A 23,725-nucleotide genomic window follows, 5' to 3' on the forward strand; every position below is an offset into this window, starting at 1 on the left:
TTAACCACGATATTAAACTCTGTACATTTTAGAAGTAAGTATTTAACCCAATAATCATTTTATACATGAAGGTTTGTCTTTAAAAACGACTTTCAAATGAAAAAGTCTACCGGAGTTTGGCTTACACATTAATGTTGAGAAAATAGCCAATTGTCGAGTTAAATTTATTTCCAAGAACCAATTTATTGCCACAATTGGTAAGCAGTATAATAAAAAAACAATAGGACGTATAATAAACATAAATTATAAATACTTTTTAGCATTCTAAATATTTTTTCATTGTTGAATAAACTATTACGTTTGCTCAATTCACAAATATCGTCTTCCTCACTGGTGGTACTATATACGAGCAAAATTTCAAGTTTCATCTCCATACATTTTTTTTCTTCATAGAACTAAATACTGATATAAGCATTCATAAAACGTTTTAAAATAAAATTTTGTCCTAAAAATTATACTTTGATTAGCGTTGGGCTATTTCTAGAAATGAAAACTTGGTGAATACTCCAGGGAATGACTCGAAATATCGAAATTTCATGAGAATCAATTACTCTTTATTAATTCCGTTCGTATAACACTAAGAATTTCTAGGCGTACCGACCCTGTTACCCTGGGATACAACCTTATTATCTTGATTGTGTTAGATTTTGCTCCATTTTCGTCTACTATAATGACTAAAAAGTTTGTCGTATTATTTTATAGGTTGCCGTAATGACCATGTTCATTACCCTTCGTTTCTACGCACTCAGTCAAAGGGTACCGGGTGTAATAGGGATCCAAGGATAAAAGAACATTAAGAACCCATCAAAGTCTTGTCATATTTTTTCCACCGCTATAATATGTACGTTTACTAAATAAAGAACGACTTTTTCATCTCAAAAAAATAATATATTACGAATCAAATTGAGATATATGTATATAGGTAATTATATGTACCTATCACATAATAAATTACATAATTTTTGTTATAAAATTTTAAGACTTTTGCAGACACATCTACTATTATTGGTTGTCAAATTAAAGTACCTACATGAGAAATATGCATTTTATATTTCCAAATAAATTAATAAAAATTGTAGATTATTTATTCCTGCATAAATTTAGTTATGATTTAAAAATATTACTCTTATCAGTTATCGTACATATAATAATTACTATAAAATAAACTTTATACTTAAAACATTTTATATTTAATCAATTTCTTATTTGTTTTAGTAATACAAAACATGCTGCAAACGTATCTTTATTATATGCTATAAAATATAGAATCGATAATGAATAACAATTTAGTAATAGAAAATAATGGCAGCAATAATGTTTGTACCTACATAGAAAAAAAATTAATTAGTAGTTCTATAGAACTATATACGTATACGAATATCGAATATCAAGGAAAATAATTTTTAATTCATAAATGAATTAAGGGTTGGTCATATGAATCATATAATAATTTTCGATTTTAAATTCTGTGTTTGTAAATTAAAACATTGCATAATATACATATTATAAGATACTACCTATGGTATGTAAACTATTAGAACGAAAGAAGATTACATTTTTGGCAACTGAACTTTTTAGTCTACGGTCGTTTCCCTAATGTATTGTTTTCTTTGTAAATATTAATCTTTACATATTGTATTTTAAGACAAAAATTATTTAATAGCTTTTCGAACAGACAAATAAGATATCTATTGGTAAAATCAGAGAAACTGAAAAAATGTTATTCATAAAAGTTTTCAACAATTGTTTTCTCTTACTACCACTTAAATCCAAATTGAACGGTAATTATTATTGAGTCTTATGATAACAAATACAGTTTTTATAATTATTAATATAAGTTTTGTCAACTGTTATTATTGATTGTTTTGCATTTACTTACGTAATTTGTTTGAATAAATGTATTAATATTAAGTTTTTATCTACTTGTTAAATTTCAATGAATAATATATAATATACTTATCATAACAATAAATGTATTATTTTTTATAATAACGTGTTAAATTTTGTCTTTATACATAAATGATATAATATAATTTGAAATTCTAAATTTTTAATTACAGAAAATATAATAATATATTATATATATTCAAGTTTAATCATTTCATGTTTATTTATAAGTCGAAATGTATTATAGGATAATTTAACGTTTGTTTTTTAAATAAAGTAAATAGGATATTTTATGGAATATGTAGGTACTTAGTGCCACAGTAAAACATGTTATTCTATTGCTCAAACTTCAAGTTTATTTTTTTTTTATTATTATTATTGCACATACGTGTGAAAGTAGAAATTGACTACGTACACATACGGAATTACAACAAGTTTAATGTACATATACATAATGTTATACTAACTGTAATTTGGTACCAAGAGAAAATTTATAACAATTTTTTTTCATGATTTAATTTGCTAATCATAATATAATATAATTATGTGATTATGCAGCTTACACTGTTTCACTATTATTGATAAACTAAGGTTTACTTTTTATTTTTATTTTTTTGTTAATAAAATTATTCTGCTTCTGTGGTTAAATTTAGTGTGTATCGTGCATATTGCACATAATCGATGTATACTTGTTTAGTGTTGTTGTGCATAGATGAATAGATGAATAAATATACTTATATAATTAATTATATAAGTTATAATTTGTTGTTTATTCGGCTAGTTTAATTAAATTTACTTAAAATTAATTTTTCATTCAAATATATAATAATATGAAGGTTTTTAATTGTTTTTATCAAATTATCATATTGAGTTGTTATAATCGTAACACACATATCGAATCATATAGTATAATACTTTCATATATTAATGTGAACATTAATATATTATATTATTATAAACTAAATTTTTAGAAAAATGACTGTTACAAACAACAGTACACCTCAGTAAATTACAGATTTACTCATTTTTATCAAAGAATTGACACTAACTATATAGCATCTCCCGGTTCATAGTATCATCAATATAAATTTATATTACCTAGAACCAATTCTATACTTTGCTACAGTTTTTTTCAGTAAACTTTCAAGCACAATGCATTACTTATGATTAGGTATAAAATAAATGCTTTCACTAACTAATAAATTTGATATTGTATTCATTCTATAGTTTTTTGTGGAACTACATTATGCAGGTATGTTAAGGAACAAATACAATAATTTATAGGTACTTAATATATATGTATATTGTGTCACAGATAAAATACTGTATATAATTGAGTTATGAAAGTCGGTAAAAATAAAAAATGAAAACGATTATTTTTCAGTAAAATTTAAAGTAATTTTATGAACGTTTGTAAAATTAAAATATTATACCTATGTTGTAATATATTTTCAAAATTTTTTGAACAAAAAATAAATTATTAAAAACTTACTTGTTTTTGGTTTGTTTTGTTGTAAGAGTATGAAGTGAACTTGATTCTGATTGCATTTTCCACCTGTAAGAAAACAAATTATTAAACTTTGTGCTATCCCTAATTTTTGTTATTTTCGATATTAGTAATATATAATGCATGTATTTATCATCCAATTTCAGATTGGTGCCTTTAAATAATAACTATTATACCTAAATGATCTTGTACTACATTTTCAACAATTTTGATTCAATAAATAATTTTTATTGTACTTTATAAAAAAAAATTTTAAAATGTTAACATATAAAATAAATAATACTATAAACGTTTGATAAAAATTTCAAATATCTACGGTTCTTTGTTTTTGAATTATAGCAGAAAACAAAATATACATATTGTCAAATACTGATGTTGCATACATAAATTCCCATGTTTGTCTAGTTTTTTTATTTTTCTCAATTATCAAGAAAAGTGCATAATAGAATTGTTTACTTTTAATCCTCTAAAGTACAAAGTAGATTCACTTTCCTACCAAAAAATATATTGAAGTTATCAAATCAATGCATTTATTTATACTTCAATACCAAATACTTTTACTTAAGTATTAAAAAAAAAAAAAAAAAAAATACGTCTTTGTGGAATTCATATATTTATTGGTCCGCACAGAATCTAATATACCTACACTTTTTCATAGTCAAATTGTATTTCAAATTTTAGATTTTTATCTTGTACTAAATAATATATAAATAATGATAAAAGTATTAAATATTGTACTTAAATCAAACTTTCAGTAAACTTTAGTAGTAATATTGATGAATTACTTTTATTTAATAATAAAATAATAATAACAATGAATACTAAATAGATATCAGTAAATATTAAAATATTGGTTTACTCACTAAAGCAATATTAGGCTATTTTATGGATACGAGTCAAATATATTGTTGTTATTATTATTTAATAAAATAATAAAAAAAAAATTAATTATATTAAATACATAGATTTGTATTACATTTTTTTTTAAATTTAAAATCAGAAATTTAAATAATATTATACATTTTAACAAAATCTACTGAAGCAAACCATTCATGACAATCTTCGTGCCAATAAAAACAATTATAATATACTATACATTTACATAAACCTTTCTGTAAAAAATAACAATACATATACATAGTATGTTTTTACACGTATCACGAAGGAATTTTTATTACTTTAAGTTTTAACGTTATAAATATATACACAAACATTTAGGTACTGTGTAGTTCCAGACACATCTCGCGTTACAAATGCTACTTGTTTCTACTACCACAGATCAAAACCGAGTTCAATATGCTAAAAAGGGGTTTTTGGAATTGTTTACGGCGTAATTTTTTTTTACGATTTATTTTGTTTTTTATAATCATAGTTTTCAAGAGAGAATAACAAAATCGCTCCCATTTCAATTCATATACCGTGTTTATTATAAAATACATACATACTTAGGTAATATTTTTATATTTAAATTTATTTGGCAATGGTACTCATTTATATATTTATAAGTAACCGTTATACTTTTAAAATGTAGACACGAGGCGAGAAAAAAAATATAATATATATAAATTATTTATACACTATACAGAGTGGTCCAATATTTTATTTATTCGTTATTTTTTCATTAAAGTAACATAAAAAAGGAAAATCGTGAAAGATCCGTGTACTATAGATACTTTATTTTACTATAGTAAAACAATATAACGGTCGAGAATATACAATGAAAACCAATACAGTAGGATACTCTGTATAGTTTGTACATTGTATAATATATTTTGGTTTCACAATCCCTCTCTGTACGACTGATTACAGTTATCTCATCCTATAGTTATCATAAATTTCACCATTTGGAATCAGTGGTCGCTGATAACAAAACTTAGTGGAACTAGTATAAAAGTTTCAATAAGTATGCAAAATGTGTTTTTGTGCGTCGTAAACTTTTCTAAACATTTTGAGCGAAAAAACTACAGCTTCATACGGCAGGCGGACATTTGGTTGAATTTTTGGCGGGATAGCGTTATCTATATAGTAACGTGGCCGAGCCCTGATTTCTATTTAGATGTTCCACACATAGATGTATTATTTGAAATTTAGAAGAGCGGACTAAACTTCCAAAAGCCCTCACCGATAACCACCTTTTTGGCTGCAACGTCAATCCAATCATCAATAAATCGAGCCGAAAACCTTCAACCTTTCAATATAATCCATGTTTCGAAAATTAATCGTATTATACAAACATAATAATTAATATTATGTTGATGCGTGTATCTGGTAATATAGTACATAGGTACTGTATATACTGTGTTCGTATCGCAAGCGAAAAGAGTGTGATGGTAGATGAAAGATAAGAGCTTTAAACGAAAAATTATTGAAAGTCACGTTCAGAACTTACAAGTACGTATAAAGTATAGTCTATACTCTATATCAATGATTCTTAACCCGGAGAGCAAGCCCTCCCTCCTTAGGGAGGTGTGAAAGTTAAAAAAAAAACCTCAAAACATGAAAACGTTATTACTGATTATTTATATTTTATCGGGCATTATTGAATAATTATATTATCTATAAGTACTTAAAGAATACCGTTGGGAAGTTGGGTTATAAACAAAATTGATATGTATTATATACTATATATATATATTATATATATTATATATATGTATATAGCATGTATATCAGCTATATTCCTAGAATGCTAGATAGAAATAATAAATAAATTCATTAAACGACCAACAAAAAAATCATGACGGGTATATATAAAATATAATATCCTATATTAGTCATACTTCAATCTTGTAGTGGTAAGAGGAAGTGTGATCTCGTATAATAGTATGAAAAGAGACATGGTCCTTAAAAGATTGAGAACCTATAGTATAGACTAAGGAGGATTTTTGTCACCTCCGTGTGAAAATGACAGACAAGCGTATAACAAACGATAAATAATAATAACACAATATAGCAAGCACTATATTATTACGGTTACATGTTTCGGTGTGCGTTATCTCCGTAAGTTATATTTTATACCTTTATTTTATTCAACCACCAAAGCTCGTTGCATTACAAATCGAATTTCAAAAAATTATATAGCCGACAGACAAGGTGTATGTCACGTTTCCCACCTGAAGCATTTCTCGAGAAAAAATAATGTTTTTACAATTTACCATTACCCGCTTACTTATATAGCTATATGCAGGTATACGTCGCTCTTGTCGCTCTTCTTTTTACCCACTTCCGCCACCAAGCAACTTGTTAGGACTGCCGTCACTGTCACTGGAAGACGGCAAAATTTCTCACGACATAAATCCACGAACGAAAATATGAAAATTAATCCATCGACCCACCCTTTCCTTCCCGGCTCCGATATTACTCGGTACACTAAATGTGTAATGTGTCGTAGGATTTTATACATCAGAACTCTACACTATAGTTTTACATACAACATTGCATCTGCTGTACTGCTAAAACAGGAGCGTTTGATGTATAAAAAAATTAATAAAGAGAATATCTGTGGTTCATCATTATTAGCCAATGGTTATAAATTACTTATAATTGTGTGATTTGTAAATTTATCATTAAATCTGCACGACTCCGTATAAAACCATCCGAATAAAATCATTTTGAATTGTTAACATTAATTTATTATTGCATGATCCATAATGTAGTATGCATATTAATTATATTATATTTTGTTACCGTCTGAGCCCAATTACTACACATTATATAGTTAATGTTAGGATATACTGAACACATATATTTTGGGGAAAAAAGTTTTCCTTTACTAAATACTATATATATATACACGTTGCATAGATTCTAAATGTAGCAAATCGTTTTTAAAAGAACCAAATAAATCGATTGCGAAAAAGTAATAAAGGTGAAATTATGATCGATAAGCTGTGTGCAATAGCATTATTTTTAACCACCAGATATTTTCAGTGTCAACTGTGAGTGCACCCCGATTTGATTATTTGTTGTAGAATAGACAGTAGATTAATATTTTGTGGCTTTAGAATTATTTAATCACAACTTGTTTTATATTATTTATACTTCTGAATAGCGCAATAATGATTATTTATTTTATGTTTAATTTTATTGTGTTTATTAATATGTGCGTTGATGATCATTTTAGCTTCTGAGTGAATTACGAATGTATTGATTTAAGAATGATGAAATGTGTTATTCATTTAAAATACATTCTCAACAAAGCGATGAATGTACTTATTTTACAATGATAATGTGTGTTTCTCATGTTTTATTTTTGTGTCTGTCATCACCTTTTGGAGCATTAAAAATGCATTGAATTTCAACATTGAGGGTGATTTATAATATGATAGTACGTTGGATCTAATGTGCACTTTTTTTAAAGGGAGATTAAAAATAAAAAATGTTCAGTACTTTCAATAAAAATTGGGAAAATTTAGGGGAAACAGAGAATTTATACATAAAAACAGTTTTCGATCATTTTCTTATTTTGTTAGGAAGTAATAATCATATACTTACATACTTTAAATGTATAAAATTTATATCAGATTTTTCTATGCACAGTAAAATTTTCAAAATATTTTGAATCTGATTTTTTTTTTAAATTTATTATTGATAAATGTTGATAAAAAAATTTCCCTCGGTCACAAAAAATGTAAAATCTAACATAAGGTCTTTGTTTTGTTATTTATGAAATAATTTTTATAAAAATTGAACACAGAACATAAATCTATATTTAAGTTATTTTTTATTGAGTAAAGTTTTGAAAAAATCGTCAAAATCACGAAAATCTGAAAATGTATTGTAGTTGAACATCTTTAATAGTCATATCTACCTACCTAAAATTTGAAAATTCAGTACAATATTCAATTTAAGTTTTGTTTACAAGAATTATGAATAAATACTTTATACGATTTCAAAAATAATATTTATGAGTGTTTAAATATTGATATGGAATTGGAATTCGTGCAATGATATTTTCAAAATATCTTGATTTTAGAATTATTAGCGATATAACTATATATTATTACCGATTAATTATTTATAACCATATTAGTAATGGTAAAATAAATTACTTTAATAGCAATATAAGTATATTATAAAATATAGTAAGCAATATAGACTACCAGTCTTTGCTCAAAATCGTTTTTTGATTTGATTTATCATTGAATTCTTATTTTCTAGATCGACTTTACAGTAGACGGTTACCTACTTTCTCCATTTTTTTTAGTTTTTCCCAATTATTTGAAAAGTAATAAGCAATTTTATTTACTTTTGACCAAAAGTACTAATATAGGTAGTTTTAATTTGTAATTAGAAATCACTTTCAATGTTGAAAACTCAAGTAGATTAACTGCTATATAAACAGTTGTGGCAGACCAAGATTTTTTTTTAATAAACACACATAATTCTAAAAACGCAATAGATTCATCGTTCTATTCTGGATCTACAATTTCTTAGAAAAACTAACTTTTAAGTTTTAAACTTTAGTTATTGTATTCAATTATTTTGGTAAAATACATTTATTTCACTAATAAATGTATAATTATTAGTTTTTAGTTATTACAGTGTTTTTCGCTGTATAATATCATTCAATTCGAGGTATTGATAATTTAGAAATAGGTTTTGAAATCTTATATAGCTAGTTTTCTAAGTGCTTCGATTTAAAAATTCTTGACGTATAATAATTTGACAGTAAACTGCAAGTTTATACTTTACAATTTATTTAAATATAATTACTCCGTGTCAATAATATAGAATTACACAATTAATAGTTTATTTATGACATTTCTGATAAAAAATATTATACGATTCATATATTTTGTAATAATTATGTTTATATAATATAGTTTAACGAGTATTTAATATTATTCATTCGGTTACTTATCAGCTCTAAGTTCAAATTGATTTATACTTGTCTTTACTTTGAATAAAAATGTAATTTTTTTTTATCTTTTTTTAGGTAACAGGGAATATAAAATATTGAGTTCAATATATTAAATTTTTTTTTAAATTCTCCAATTTATATATATATATATATCAAATAAAAATTTTAGTTCATTAAAAAAACTACCCAACTACCTATTAAATTATAACTAATCATTAATAATTATAATTGGAACGTAAGGCTTACTCGGTGTACAGTTTTATTATAACAATGTATAAATAAAATAAAAACACTAATTGGATGTCCAAATAATGTCTTTAATTGCTGTATGACGTATTTATTAAATATCCTATTTCATAACAATTTATTCAAAAAGTGATTTTTAACGTTTTACTAATTACGTATATATTAAAAAAAAAAACTAGTTTTAATTTTATATTTAATGGATAAACATATTATACTCTTAATCTATATATGTATGAGAAAATTGTATACATTATACTATCATATTTCATAAGATAATTTCTTAAAATAAATCATTAAGATACGGCGGTAATAGCTATACATTCGTTTATAGAATATTTTATAAAAAATATCAATAAATAAAACAATAGGTATCATACATAGCTACATACCTACTACTTACAGATTAGTTTTATTCGAATATAATGCCCATAAGGTTATTCCATTTAAACAACTTATTTTTATAAAAGAGCATATTTTAAAAAACTTCCAAAGAAAGTTCTTCTTATGATAATATTAATGTGGCGACATTTTGTCTTGTGAGATATACATTGTCTGCATTGTCAAATGGTCTTACATTTATTTTTCAACCTGCTCTCCAAACCATTACGACCTAACACATTGCAGTAATTCCCTAGGGAAAATACAAATAATTTTGGAAATAAATAACAAACTTTAATGACCATCTTTGAACTATTCTAAAAGGATTTGACATGAGACAGGATTTATGTGAAGTAATAATAAAAAACCTGTTGAATCACCAAAATAACTCTGTTGAAATGATAGTTAAATAATAAATTTTTTTTTCAAACATTAGTCTTTATTAAGCAATCTGTTACAATATGAATAATAAGCTTAAGTAATAATTGATACAATGATATATAGACAGGAATAACGGATTGAAGAGACTTCCCAGTGGGGATACTTCATTAAAAGATAAATAATGATAAATCAATTTAAAAACTTCACATGAATGGTTATATTTTAAAGCGTTCTTGTAAATGTTTTTTATTAATTTTACTACATTAAAGTATATGTCACATCATTTTTGGTAGTATTATCAACAAAGGTCAAAGAGTGAATTTAAAAATATAGCTATTTTAAAGCTGTGAACTGTTAATGTCAAAGGAAGTCCATGGATAAAATAATATTATGTTTAATTATAAGACGAGCCACAGGTGTCTCTATATTTCCTTTTTTTTCATTATAATATAATACTAAATACATGTATTATTGGATAACTTGGATGTCTTGACATATATATATATATAATACTTTTTCGACTTTTTGTAGTAATTTACTATTCATATTTTTAATTTTATTATAATAGTCTTAAGACCAAGGTGCTTATAGTATTAACGTTGTTAAAAAAATTATACCTGGAAAGAAATGGGTAGACATAAAAAGAACATTTACGAGCAATGATCTAAACTCCAATATAGGGTTTTTAAAATTCTGAGTACATTGATGAATGTATTGATTTTATAATGATATTTTTTCCCCGTCAGTCATCACCTTTTGAGACAATAAAAAAAGATATTTAACTTTGAATATAATTTCAGCCAACAAATTGCATCTAGATTGTACTTGGGATGGGAGGAGGGAACTGAAAAAGTCCATGTACTTTTTTTTATCGGAAAAAAGAAAGTTAAACGGGAATTTTTTAATTTAATTTAAAAGCTAAACCAGTTTTCAACAAAATTAATTTCTTTATTTTGTTATAATTCTAAAACAAATGATTGTAGTAATCAGAAATTTTCACTAAATGTTTACATTATCATTTACTATAACTACTTTCTTTGGTAAAATTTTAAAAACATTTGACACATTTTGATCTATTTATAGGCATGATAGATTGTCGATTATTTTCTATAAATGTCAATAAAAAAATATTCTATGAGTCAAAATAGTAAATATATTAATATTATATAATTAATTTATCGTTTTAATAAAACAAATTGTAACTAATTTACTCATTGAAAACTTTTACACTGATATGAAATATATTATATTTAAATCAATTTAAAAATCGTAAATGAAATATAATTATTATAATTTTCAATAAATGAATCATTTTATTTTATTTTTAATTATCTTTCAGGATATAACGATTAAAAAATATATTTTTGTATTATTCATTAAATAATTAATCGCACTATACTGACTGTTATGATTAAATAATTTAAAAAGAATTTTATAATTTTATAATTTAAAAAATATTAATTAAAGAAACTTGAAAAATTCTACTTTTGCTTAAACTATTATTTTCTATACACAAAAACATTCAAAATATTTATAAGTTGGTACTTATTTTAAGCTATTTATACCACGAACCTATTCACTCATTCTCGAAAATTGGTTTAATAATAAGTACAGGCAGTAGTGTAGACAGGAGTTCTAATTGGGGAAGGGGATATATATACCCCAAAAAACTAGCTAATTTTCGAAAAAAAAAATTATTTTATAATTGTTAATCTACAATATTTTATCTATTTTCTTAGATTTATGTGAGATATATAAAAGATATATTATCGGTATAATATTTAAAGTATACATATATTAAAAAAAAAAGTCATGGGAATCCATCCCCCCCATAACCATCACGTGTCTACGCCTATAATATAAAAATTGTAAAAATATTACAATCGGTATCATACAACAGAGCGATTTACATCACTAAATATATATACATATATATATATTATATTAATGTATAATCTAAACTACCTCTTTATTAGCTTTTCTTAGGTCAGTCAGGTCAGGTTAAACTCATACAAATTAAGACCCGATTAAGACCTTAACAAATTAAACTTCGATTAACTGTTTTTAGTGTGATTAATTGCTTTTAGAGTTTTAGACTTAGACAACACTACCAGACAAGTAATAACTAACTCAAAACGTGATTCCGAGAGATCAACATAAACTCTTACGAATTACAATATGCTATTAAATGTAAATGGAGTAAACTCATAGTATGACTAACACGATGGTTACCCGAAATTTAAATCGATGTATGCATTATAAATATTAAATAGTTACTATTTTGATTATTTAAACAGAATATAGAGTATAATGAGTAGTTATAGCCGTAAAATTTCAGAAATCATACATAAATATCTTATTAATCATTATGATTTCAATAACAAATATTATGTTTATACTAAAGAATGAATAATTTAGGTTATATAGAAATCTAAAACATTTAAAAATTCTAAAAAAAAAATTGTTCGATAATAACTATAAATTTATAAATAATAATATATTTTAACGATACCCCTATACTGCAGTACTGTAATAAAATAATAGAATATTCACAAGGATAAACGTTAACATTTCAATTTTCAATACCTAATGCGTAAAATAGGTATATATAATATTTTGGTTTAATTTTGGATATGTTAAGAATATTTTAAGAATCAACGTGTATTACTTTAGAAGTTTTACAAAATGTAAAAACTATTTTATTTGTATTATATATTTATGTATTATGTGAAAAATGATTTTATTACATAGCTACTTCAATAATCACTATATTATTTTTTATAAGAGTTTATACTCTTACGTATATGTTTATGTAAGTACATGTATTAAACTAAAAAACATAAAACAATTAATTATGTAATCATGCTTAAGTTTACAAACTAACTATTAATAAAATATAATAGTGTTAAATAATTAACGTTGAATTTAGGCTGTTCAAAAATGTAAAGTTTTGAAACATGAAATTCTTTAAATATAACCACTATAAAGTCCCTTTATTTATTTGAATTTATGTTATATATATATATATATAACTATAATTCATAACATATTTTAGAATTAATAGCAATATAACATTTAAAAGGAAATTAAGCTAAAAATACTAAAATGTGAATCCATTGAAAAATGAAAATATGGAAGTGCACTCCGTCTTGATTAATAAAATTACCACTATACATGTTTTTTTATAGAACTATTAATAATAATAGCTGCCAACTTAAAATATTTTTCTTAGTTTTTTGTTTTTAAACATTTAAGGTTCAGGGTGAAACGATGAATGTATAAATGTTACAGTAATATGTGTGTGTCAGTCGTTTTATTTTCGTTTATCACCTTTTTGAGTAATAAAAATAATATAATCTTTAAATTTTAACTTTGAGGATGGTTTCATGTATTCAATAACAGTTTTCTATCAAATTGATTTCATTTTTATTTTATGTAATTCAAAAATAAATAACCGTAGTTAGGTTAAATGTTAAAAAATTAGTTATGTTAGCATTTTTAGACATGATACATTTATTAAGCTATGGATGGAAACACTTGAAATTTTTAGTCAATATTTATTATTACAGAAATTAAAAATATCTAATAATAATTATACAATATAATGTACATGATTATGTTTTTATATATAAATGTAGTAATGTAGACAATTCAAATTTTATCAAAAATAATGAATATTTTAAAGTTTTATAAGCATTAAAAATTTAAGTTTTTCTTACTGGAATAAAAAAAAAATGAGTAAACCACATACATATTTTTGGATGTTTTGTTCAAACTATGTAGTAAAATTGAAGGGTACTCAAATGTAAAATAACGATTTATTATTGTAATTAATTATAATTAGTAATTCAAAAAATATAAATCGCAATTACATACAATTTCTTACCATTGTAGGTATATTATTATACATAATTTTTAAAATATTTAGACTAATTTTAAGCTATATACATAGGGTGGGGCAGGGGGGAAAGTGCCCTCCCTTGCATTTCAAACTAAATTATATTTCTTACACCTTATAAATTGAGTTTTAATGATTTAAAATTGGCTATGTCAATGCCCCCCCTTGATTGAAATTCTAGCTACGCCCATGGCTATATACCTATACCACAAATAAATTTAAGGTGCCGTTCTACTGTGTTAATTTTGACGTATTATAAGTTAATAACATTCATCTATAATACCTACATAATTGTATAAATTAAATAATTATATAATATAATGACATTTTTGGCAAAAATTAGTTCAACATATCGAGTTACATATTGAATAATGATTTACTAAAAGTAACATAGATAATTTAAATAAAAACCATAAAACATTGTTGAATGAGTTGAAGCGTCAGCAACAAGAGATATCTCGCAAAATTGTTGTATACTATCACCAATTAATTTTCCTCTTATGGGGTATTTTTAAAATTATTTTATTTTTAAGTTAGTCATTAATTAATTGACTAACTTCTGTAAAATTTAACTTTTAGCACTTATTTAAACGTAATAAAAATGTAACCAGAATGTAAAATGGACTTAGTCACATATTAAATAATAGAGGATAAGTATACTACACTTTTTTTTATGATGTGAAATGTATAATTTGGGTTTTACAATCAACATATTTTAAAATGTTGAAACCGTTAACTATGTTCAAATTCGGTCAATCGCAAAAACTTTGTTTCTTTTGTAGTGTTCGTTGTTATTTCAGTACAATAGCCAATAAACAAATTAATAAGAAAAAATGTAAATTAAGATTTAAATATTCCCTAGAGTTATATATGGTTAAGAATTAGGTACCTACTATTTTTAAATTAAATACTATTACATGATTATTGAAAACTGGAATATAAAATATTAGTAAGATCAATAAAATGTATTAGTATAAATAACTTAAACAGGCTAACCTACATTTAAGTGTGATATTTATCAATCACTTAACATTTATCTAATTATGCTAAATTCTATATTCTCAAACAACAATTATTAATCTTACAATATATTATGTAAATAGATAGAAATTAAGACTCGTAGTTTTACAATTTATATACATACATTTAAAAACCGATTTATACTTAATGATAAATATAAAAATTAATTTTGTCACTTAGAAACTTTACTTATGGTAACCCGAAATGGCGTTAGTTTAAAATTACATATACTTTTTCCAACCGCCATTACCAATCAGTATTTAGTACAAATAATGTAATAACAAAATTATCTGAAATAGCATTTTCGCAATTACGATATTAGAATTCAATACAAAAGAGATTTATTTATTTTTGGAAATATATTGAATTTCGAGTAAGTGTTATTTTTGTTAATTCCAATAGTAAGAAATAAGAACACTCTAAAAACTGTATATTGTGGCTAAATTTCTAATAATAATAGGTTAATAAGTATACCACTAAATTATTTCAAGGTGAGGTAAACAAAAACAGTGTCTTATTAGTCCACGTATATCCTATTAGTAGTTTATTCGTTTATTATTATGAAAACTAACTTGGAGAATCCTTATAAAAATAAATAATGATTTTTATAACTAAATTTATGTGCAAAATAAGAGTAAAATGTACCAAATAACATTATTTTTTTTATAAATTACATGTAATGCAATGCACTTTGAAGTACCCAACTGATAAGTGGTAATTAATAAGCTACATCACTTAAACTTTTATAATATAACATCAACAATAATATAATTATAATGTAAGTAAAAGTAATATTATATATTTAATTTTACAAATTGTAAAATACATAATGGACGTGTTAAATTTGAATTCAATGAACTAGATCCTATAAATATCTAATACAAAATATTTGTAGTTCACAAATTCTGGATTTTGACAGATTTTGTAACAATTTAAACTTCAATTGCATATAAAAAAAATATTTTGCAAATGTATATTAATAATTTTATAAAGATATAAAAACAACTTATATATACTTTTGTATAAAATTTTCGAGAATTTTTACCTGTTCATAAATTATTGTTAATACATTTTTATAAAATAAAATAATGAAAGTTTAAATTGTTTATAAATAGCTCAAAATTAGTCAAAATAGTTTTATAGTTATACCTTTTGGTAGAAAATGACTAGGAAAATGAGATTATAAGCAATTGGTAACTTCAAACGCGTATAAAACTGTTCTCTAAAAGAAAATATCAAGTTTTCAGTCATTTGTTTTTTAATTATAAAAAAAATAAAAAAATAAATTTTTCAAAAATCAGTTTAGCATAACAATTTACTTTTTTTAATCATTATTTTGGTTTTGGCTCTCTAAGTGCCAACTAGATCCATTAGCTACCTAAAACCATCACAAAAGTTAAAAATCAAAACATTTTTTTTTTTTACTACCTCAAAAGGTAATGTAAAACAGAAAACACACACTCACACACAAACAAACACACATCATTGTAAAATCAATATATTCATTGCTCAGTTCAGAATCTACAAAATTATTTTAAATCTAAATATTTTCATCGCACACCGTCTGTGAAAATTAAAATCATCAAAAATGTTTTATTATTTTTTAATATTTTTAATAGTTATCTCCATAAAAATATTTAAATGAACGCCTTTTTTTTATATTAGTTTCAAATATATTCAATAATAGTTGTTTTTAATTATTAAAATGAAATTGTTGATACCATATTCTTGATTTAACTATTTAACATTATCTCTGTGATAAAAAAATAATAATAATAATAAAATGTGGGCGTTTACTTTTGATTTATGATTGTATATATTATTATAATATACATAGTGTATACATCATTATATACTTATTTTATTATACAAGTATTATATAATTTAAAATAAATAGTTTTATTTTGTTATTCGAGTGTGTATAATAGATCGACAATAAGTATATTATATCTATTCGAAATTCGTTAAAATTCTTAACATTTGTGCCTATTTATGATTTTTGATTGATAATTTAATTAGATGTAGAACACATAAAAAATAATAATCAATCATAAAACTGTGATTCTAACGAAAAGTATTAATTATTAAAACCCAATTTATAGGTATTTTTAATAAATGTTGGCTATCGTATTTTTAGAATGTGAGATAAGAGAAATTCACGAAATTTGCAAACTTTTTCTAAGGATTTCTATAAGTAAACATAATTTTGTTTTTGTTATTAAAGTCACACGTGTGTTGACGAAATCATTAAAGTAATGTATATAAATATAAACATACGGAAATACATACATATAGGTAACTCAGGTTAACTCAACTACCTACTTATGTCGTTACGAAGTATAATTATAATCATCATAAAAATGTAACAATTTAAAATAGTTTTATTTTAACTCTCTTAAATATGAGTAATTTGAACATAACATAAATGTAAATTATAATATTAAACCTTTTCATTCATAGATTCTACAAATTGTTCAGTAAACTAAATGCGTTGCATTTGTAGTAGATACCTAGTAGGTACCGAATTATGGAATAATTATTATCTACATTAAAATTAAAATTGTTATCAACAATATTTTAGGTATTTTAAATCTCAAATTTCTATTAAATCATGTACGTACCTATACCTATATATCATATTATGTGAATGATGTTTTATTGTTCATCTAATACCTAAAACTATATTATGAGATAGATACTTAGTAAATTTTCAATTGAATAAAACTGCATAATATAACCTATGTAAATTATTTATAATTTTATTATAAATAACTTATTAATATAAATGTTAATTATCTATATTAATAAAATACAATGTGCATATTTTATAATGATATAAATTTAGGCATTTTTAAATAATACAATTAGGTAGTTAGGTATCTGATAATTATACAATATTGAATATTGTATATATTATAATCGTAGAACAATTTATTAAAAGAAAAAAATATTGTACACTTGTACATATCTACGAAATATCTAGAAAAATATTATGGCCTGATGGATAATAGTAACTGGTTACTTATACACTTGATGTGTAAAAAATCCAACGAATTTTTTTAATTTAATCGTCTATTAGTATCATAACTATACCGGAAAAAAAATAAGAAATATCCAAGTTATAAACCCAAACAAATAAAAAAAAATACCAATCCCGACGAGTAGGTATTTATACGATTGCAGATTACATTGTTTTTCAGTGTACCTGTCTAATGGCTACATAACACAGTGCATCACCGTCGTCGGAGACTCGGGTGTGTTCATAAAAGCATTAGACATATAATTAAGTGCATGGGTTAGTAGAAAATGTCGTAGTTATATTATTTTTATTTTCTAAAACCTATAGGTACCTAACTAAAAAGTGAAAAAAATATTTAATTACTTACCTATATTACGTTGACGACGGTCCTAGAATCTTCTACGACGAATAATATTATATAAACACATATATTTTATTATGTTATTATTGTTAATTATCTTTTTCGGAACACTGCAAACTCGCGTACGGTAACGAAAACAACGACGACAGTAACGACGACGGCACACGGATGCAAACGACGTCCGCGTGAACTACCGTCGCGGCGACGGATTTCCAAGCTTTTGGCGGCCCATGCGGGATCGTCGTTCGAGTCTCGTTGCCGCGCGCGGGAGGGGGAGTATGACCAACTGTCTGCGGCGAATAACCGTGCGCGTTGCCACCGCCTCCGACGCAGGCAGCATTACGGTGCGACTGCGACTGCGACGGCGGCGTTCGGCTGACCGACCGCGGTCGGCTAAATAATAAATTATCATTATGTACATTATATTGAAAATTTATAAAAAAAAAAAGATATTTTATTCTTTATTATACACACGCGAGGTGCATAGTACAAGTAAACTTAAAATTAGTAAACAAGTTGTAAGAAAAATTAACAATTTTCAAGTGGGTCCTAGTGTACACCTGTAGTACACTAGTCGAAATCTTTCAAGATTAACACAGATCGATGATTATAATTTTTCAAAAAATGTCTGTAAAAAATAAGAACAAATGGTGAAGTAATGATGGTAGTGGTGAATGTAAGGTAAGTCACTTGAATAAACCATTTACCCTCCTCCTATTAAGATGTTTTATTTTATCTAGTGATCACTGATCTATAATATAAATACTAGGTACATCTAAAGTGCGTTAATATAATTCAATTTAATTGAGTACATATAAATTAATCAAATTAAAAACTTTTAATACAATATTTCAATCATAATGATTTGTGTTTTTTTTTTTTATTACTGTTTTTATCACTTTTTAGGACAGTAAAAATATTGGAATTTTTAACTTTGAGGATGTTTTCTGATAGAAAATTGAATTTAGTTGGTACTGTAGCGAAACAAAAGCAAAAAATTTCCTGTAATACTTTTCTTAATAATCAGGAAAAACAAAACAAATTAATGAAAATTGGAAATTTTTTCTCTAAACCTATTTTCGAGGAAATTAATTTTTTTATTTTAAAAATGAATAACCGAAAAAATTTGAAATTTTCATTGGAAAGTTTTATAAGCGTATGAAATTAAAAATTTCTAATGATCAATTTATAAACTGTGAGTATTTTTCAATAAAATTTTAATTTTAATTTAAACTTTTTTTAAAAATAAAATCAGCTTTTACACAGCTAATTTACAGTTTTCCTGGCATTCAAGCAACCTACTATAAATACTAATAATAAAATAAATTACTTTAATAGAAATATTAAAAACCACATAATGAAGTATACTTAGTTATACAGGCTGTTAGACAGTCTCCACTTAGAATCGTTTTCCGTATACAATAATAATATATCATTGAATTCAAATTTAACATACAACTATTTTATACTTAAGTTTATAACAGTCGTTAAATAAAATAAAAACTAACCATTTTTGTTTCGAATTATATGGAATATTGTATATACTATATTTATATTGTGATGGCATTTTTTAGTTTGTCAATTTAAGATTGTAAAGGATTTACACAATTTGAAAGTATACACACATGCGCTACAATAGTACGACGATTCATCCGAATGTATAATATTATGTTTGCTTTTTTTTCCTTTTTGTGTCGTTTTATTTAAGAATCAATTTAAATTTGAACCCTAGATAAAACGTAGGTTCAACCAATTCTATTATTTGAAGCACGTTTCAAGCTATGGTCGAGCTATATCATATCCTATTTTTATATTTTTTATTAATAATAAACAAAATAATGCGTTTCGTGATCTAGACGATTGTTGGTTGGCATAAGAGTGACAACAATAACCGTATCACGTAGGTAATATATATACGAGTGTATATAATAATAAACAATATTTGAAAAATGTATTCTTGTATAACATATGCGTGTATTTTATGCTCATTTATGGACGGAATAATTTGTTCCTCATCAAAGTTTGGCCAGTTTAAGCCCACTTTTAAAATTATCATGTATATATTTTATATATAGTTAAGACTTTACTAGAATATTAAGTAAAATAGGTATTATAGGTATTTATAAGTACCTATATAGAGAACTCATCGTGGCGTATTTATGTTTTTCCCATTCATAGGCACTTACAAATTGTCCACCTCTCTCTCCTTAACTCTCCTAGAATTATTTATAAAACATATTCAAATATACAATTTATTAAACTATCATAATACAACAAAGATATCTTATTATTAATAAAAATTAAAGTCTTCGTAATATATTTTCTTGCAATTCACAAATTAATTATATACTTTTTCATCTACTTTTTTCCTCAAAAAATGCATCAATTAAATTAAATCATGACAATTTAAAGTCGACAGCAAATCCACTTCGGTGTTCAATATTGCCGAACTATTGTAAGCATTTTCTTGTAATTTATACATAGGTACTATAGGTCCATATTGCATATAGGACATATTATGTATAAAATGTAGATAGCTTTTCAATTTTGAGCAAACAGTCGCAATCGTTTAACTAGTAATATAGGTATATCATATTGAAGGGGTATACGACTATATTATTATGTGATGTATACACAAAATAAGTTTCGTTACATTTGTGTAATATATATATATATATATATATATATATAATAGCTGACAAGAGTCAAGAACATTCATTTCTTAAAGTCAGCCGTCAGGTATTCAAAGAAATACTATTTTTAGACACTATAACAATATTAATTAAATAATTATTTTAATTTGGTAAATAAAAATTCTAAACTAAGATTTATATTTTTAATCGGCCAGCTAATATAATATTTAAATGATTATATTTTTATTTTGTTTACAATTAAGTTAATTCGTGACAGTAATGTGCCAAACCATACCATGTCGATGTTTATATAATTTTCAAATTTATTAGAAAATTACAATATACCTACCTAGAGCATAAGCGTAATTTTCCACATTGACAGCATCGTAAAGGATGTAATAGAACAATATATGTAGGTATTACCTTTACTGCACTATGCATAATATGATTTACATTATATTTATATACCAGCCATCAGGTGTTCATTATTTAATAAGTTTGGAAACTCTTAATTATTGTATGCATATTTCAATAGCTACACGGAGTAATAACAGATTACACTACTGTTCATGTATAATATAAAATATTTAATAACCTCATTAATTATATCATATTATCGTTTATCAGTCCCAATTAGTCTAATTACCGTTTGCAAACTTACTAAACACCCTGTTTCAGTGACGTAATTGAGGGGATGAGGGGAATAGATCCCCTCCCAAAGCCTTATTTTACTAATATTTTGCAATATTTATAATTTAATAGTAATCCAACTATAATATTATAAATAATTGTGTTCTTAAATCTTAATACAGTTAAAGGTTTTTTTTTAAGTGACACATAATATATTTTACAGTTTTCTACTGAAAAAATTGAATCTCAAAGCAAATTCATAATTACTCCACTGCCCTGTTTATATTTAATATTTATTTATAATTATTATATTATAAACCTGCAAAGACTCTCGATTCAATTTAATTGTTTTAATTTTCGTTACCTAACTTGTTGAAGCGTCATAACATTTATTTAAGAAAGAATTGTATTTATTTTTTCATTAAAATCTAAGTATAATCAACATCAATTAAAGCAATATAAACTAATTAAATAATTTATTAAAGTTGTCTACGTTTAAACTTACCAATTCTTAAAGTATCATTATCCTTTATCTCAATTTAAACGAAGCTATAAAAAAATTACTTAACATCGAGAATGTTTCCCTTTTAATTATAGAAGCAAGTTTGCTGAACTGCAAACAAGAAGTTTTGTTGTAATGAAATGATACAGTATTATTGTTGTATAATAATGAGTTGACAAAATGTAAAAACGATTTAAGTTAATATATTCATGTTTGAAAAAAAGATAGTACTATCACAGAATGGCTTCTTCTTTTACATTTTTTACCATGTTTTTTTTTTTTTCTTATTATGCCTTTGGGCACAGATTGTTTATTTGTAATAAAATAATTAATATATCGTATTAATAATGATGAGGTTTACGCGACAGTAATATTTCAAAAGTTTCCACCTCCATTGTATTGTATTTAAATAAATTTTCCCTGGGTTCGAATAGTTAGTATTTGGGTTTCATACGACTTGCTAAATAATTCACTTAATAATCTACGATTTAATTTTACAGAAGATAAGTCGAAGTTATTTATTTTTCATCTAAGTCATTTCAATCATACCGTTTACATCTTCATCAACATGATAAACGTAACATGCAGTGGTGTAATTACGGAAGAAGAATCTTGGTTCCGTGATTTTTTTTTTAAAACTAACACACCACATTAACACTACTATAGAAAATGTTATCGACATAATAAAAAAAAAACTGAATTCCTTATACCAATACCTAAGTAAGATAACGGGTGGAGAAAGGACACAAATTTTCTACATTTACCTAAAGTATTTAAATTCTTACTTTGCATATGGAACGGTTAACAAGACTGACAAAAGTATTTAGTATTTATATTACACGTTTTGTCTATGAGGTTTCCGGTTTTTACACGATTAATCTCAAAATACAATCTTTTAACTTCCTTACAAACTCTGAGCCACTTCCATGTATATACTACATCCGTTGTAAATGTAATCGCAGATGAATTCTTCGCTATACCTCCATTTATACACGTCGGAAATATCATTTTTCTCCGGAACCACGTCTTAAATTTTAATATAATAATATTCATACCTTACAAACACCACTAAAACGTATTGGTTATACTGTTAGTATACTAACATCTAACGTTCAACATGTTCTATTACAGTTATTATATTTTTACTTCAATTAGTTCACTAAAAATGTCCACCTTCAAAACTATGTTTTACATTGAGTAAATTTTAAATAGGCAAATAGGCATTTGTAACAAGTGTCTATTTTGTTTATACCACAGTTTACTGTTTAGAACTTGGGTAGGTAATTGGTGTTATGCTTACTTTTTTTTTAAATGAAATATTAATATTAGATAAAACATTATTTGATACATTATGCATATTAAGTGTATAAATGTTGGCAATGCTGATAATGATATACTTG

General features: G+C 24.6%; 1 protein-coding gene across 3 annotated transcripts in view; it reads right to left on the reverse strand.

The window, feature by feature from the left end:
• The window catches only part of LOC132927173 (adenylyl cyclase 78C), a 127,557-nt gene extending 108,736 nt beyond the window's left edge, over positions 1-18,821 (reverse strand). Inside the window, exons 1-2 of one of the 3 annotated variants that reach the window (XM_060991651.1) lie at positions 18,567-18,821; positions 3,380-3,442 (exon numbers count right to left, since the gene is read on the reverse strand). In XM_060991651.1, the coding sequence (XP_060847634.1) occupies positions 3,380-3,435 (56 nt within the window). In that variant the 5' untranslated portion in view covers positions 3,436-3,442; positions 18,567-18,821. The remainder of the gene's footprint in view (positions 1-3,379; positions 3,443-18,566) is intronic. The other 2 variants (XM_060991665.1, XM_060991674.1) reach the window with 2 other exon arrangements.
• Positions 18,822-23,725: the final 4,904 nt, after the last annotated feature.

This window comes from Rhopalosiphum padi, chromosome 1 (genome assembly GCF_020882245.1).
Source record: "Rhopalosiphum padi isolate XX-2018 chromosome 1, ASM2088224v1, whole genome shotgun sequence".
Taxonomy (NCBI): Eukaryota; Metazoa; Arthropoda; class Insecta; order Hemiptera; family Aphididae; genus Rhopalosiphum; species Rhopalosiphum padi.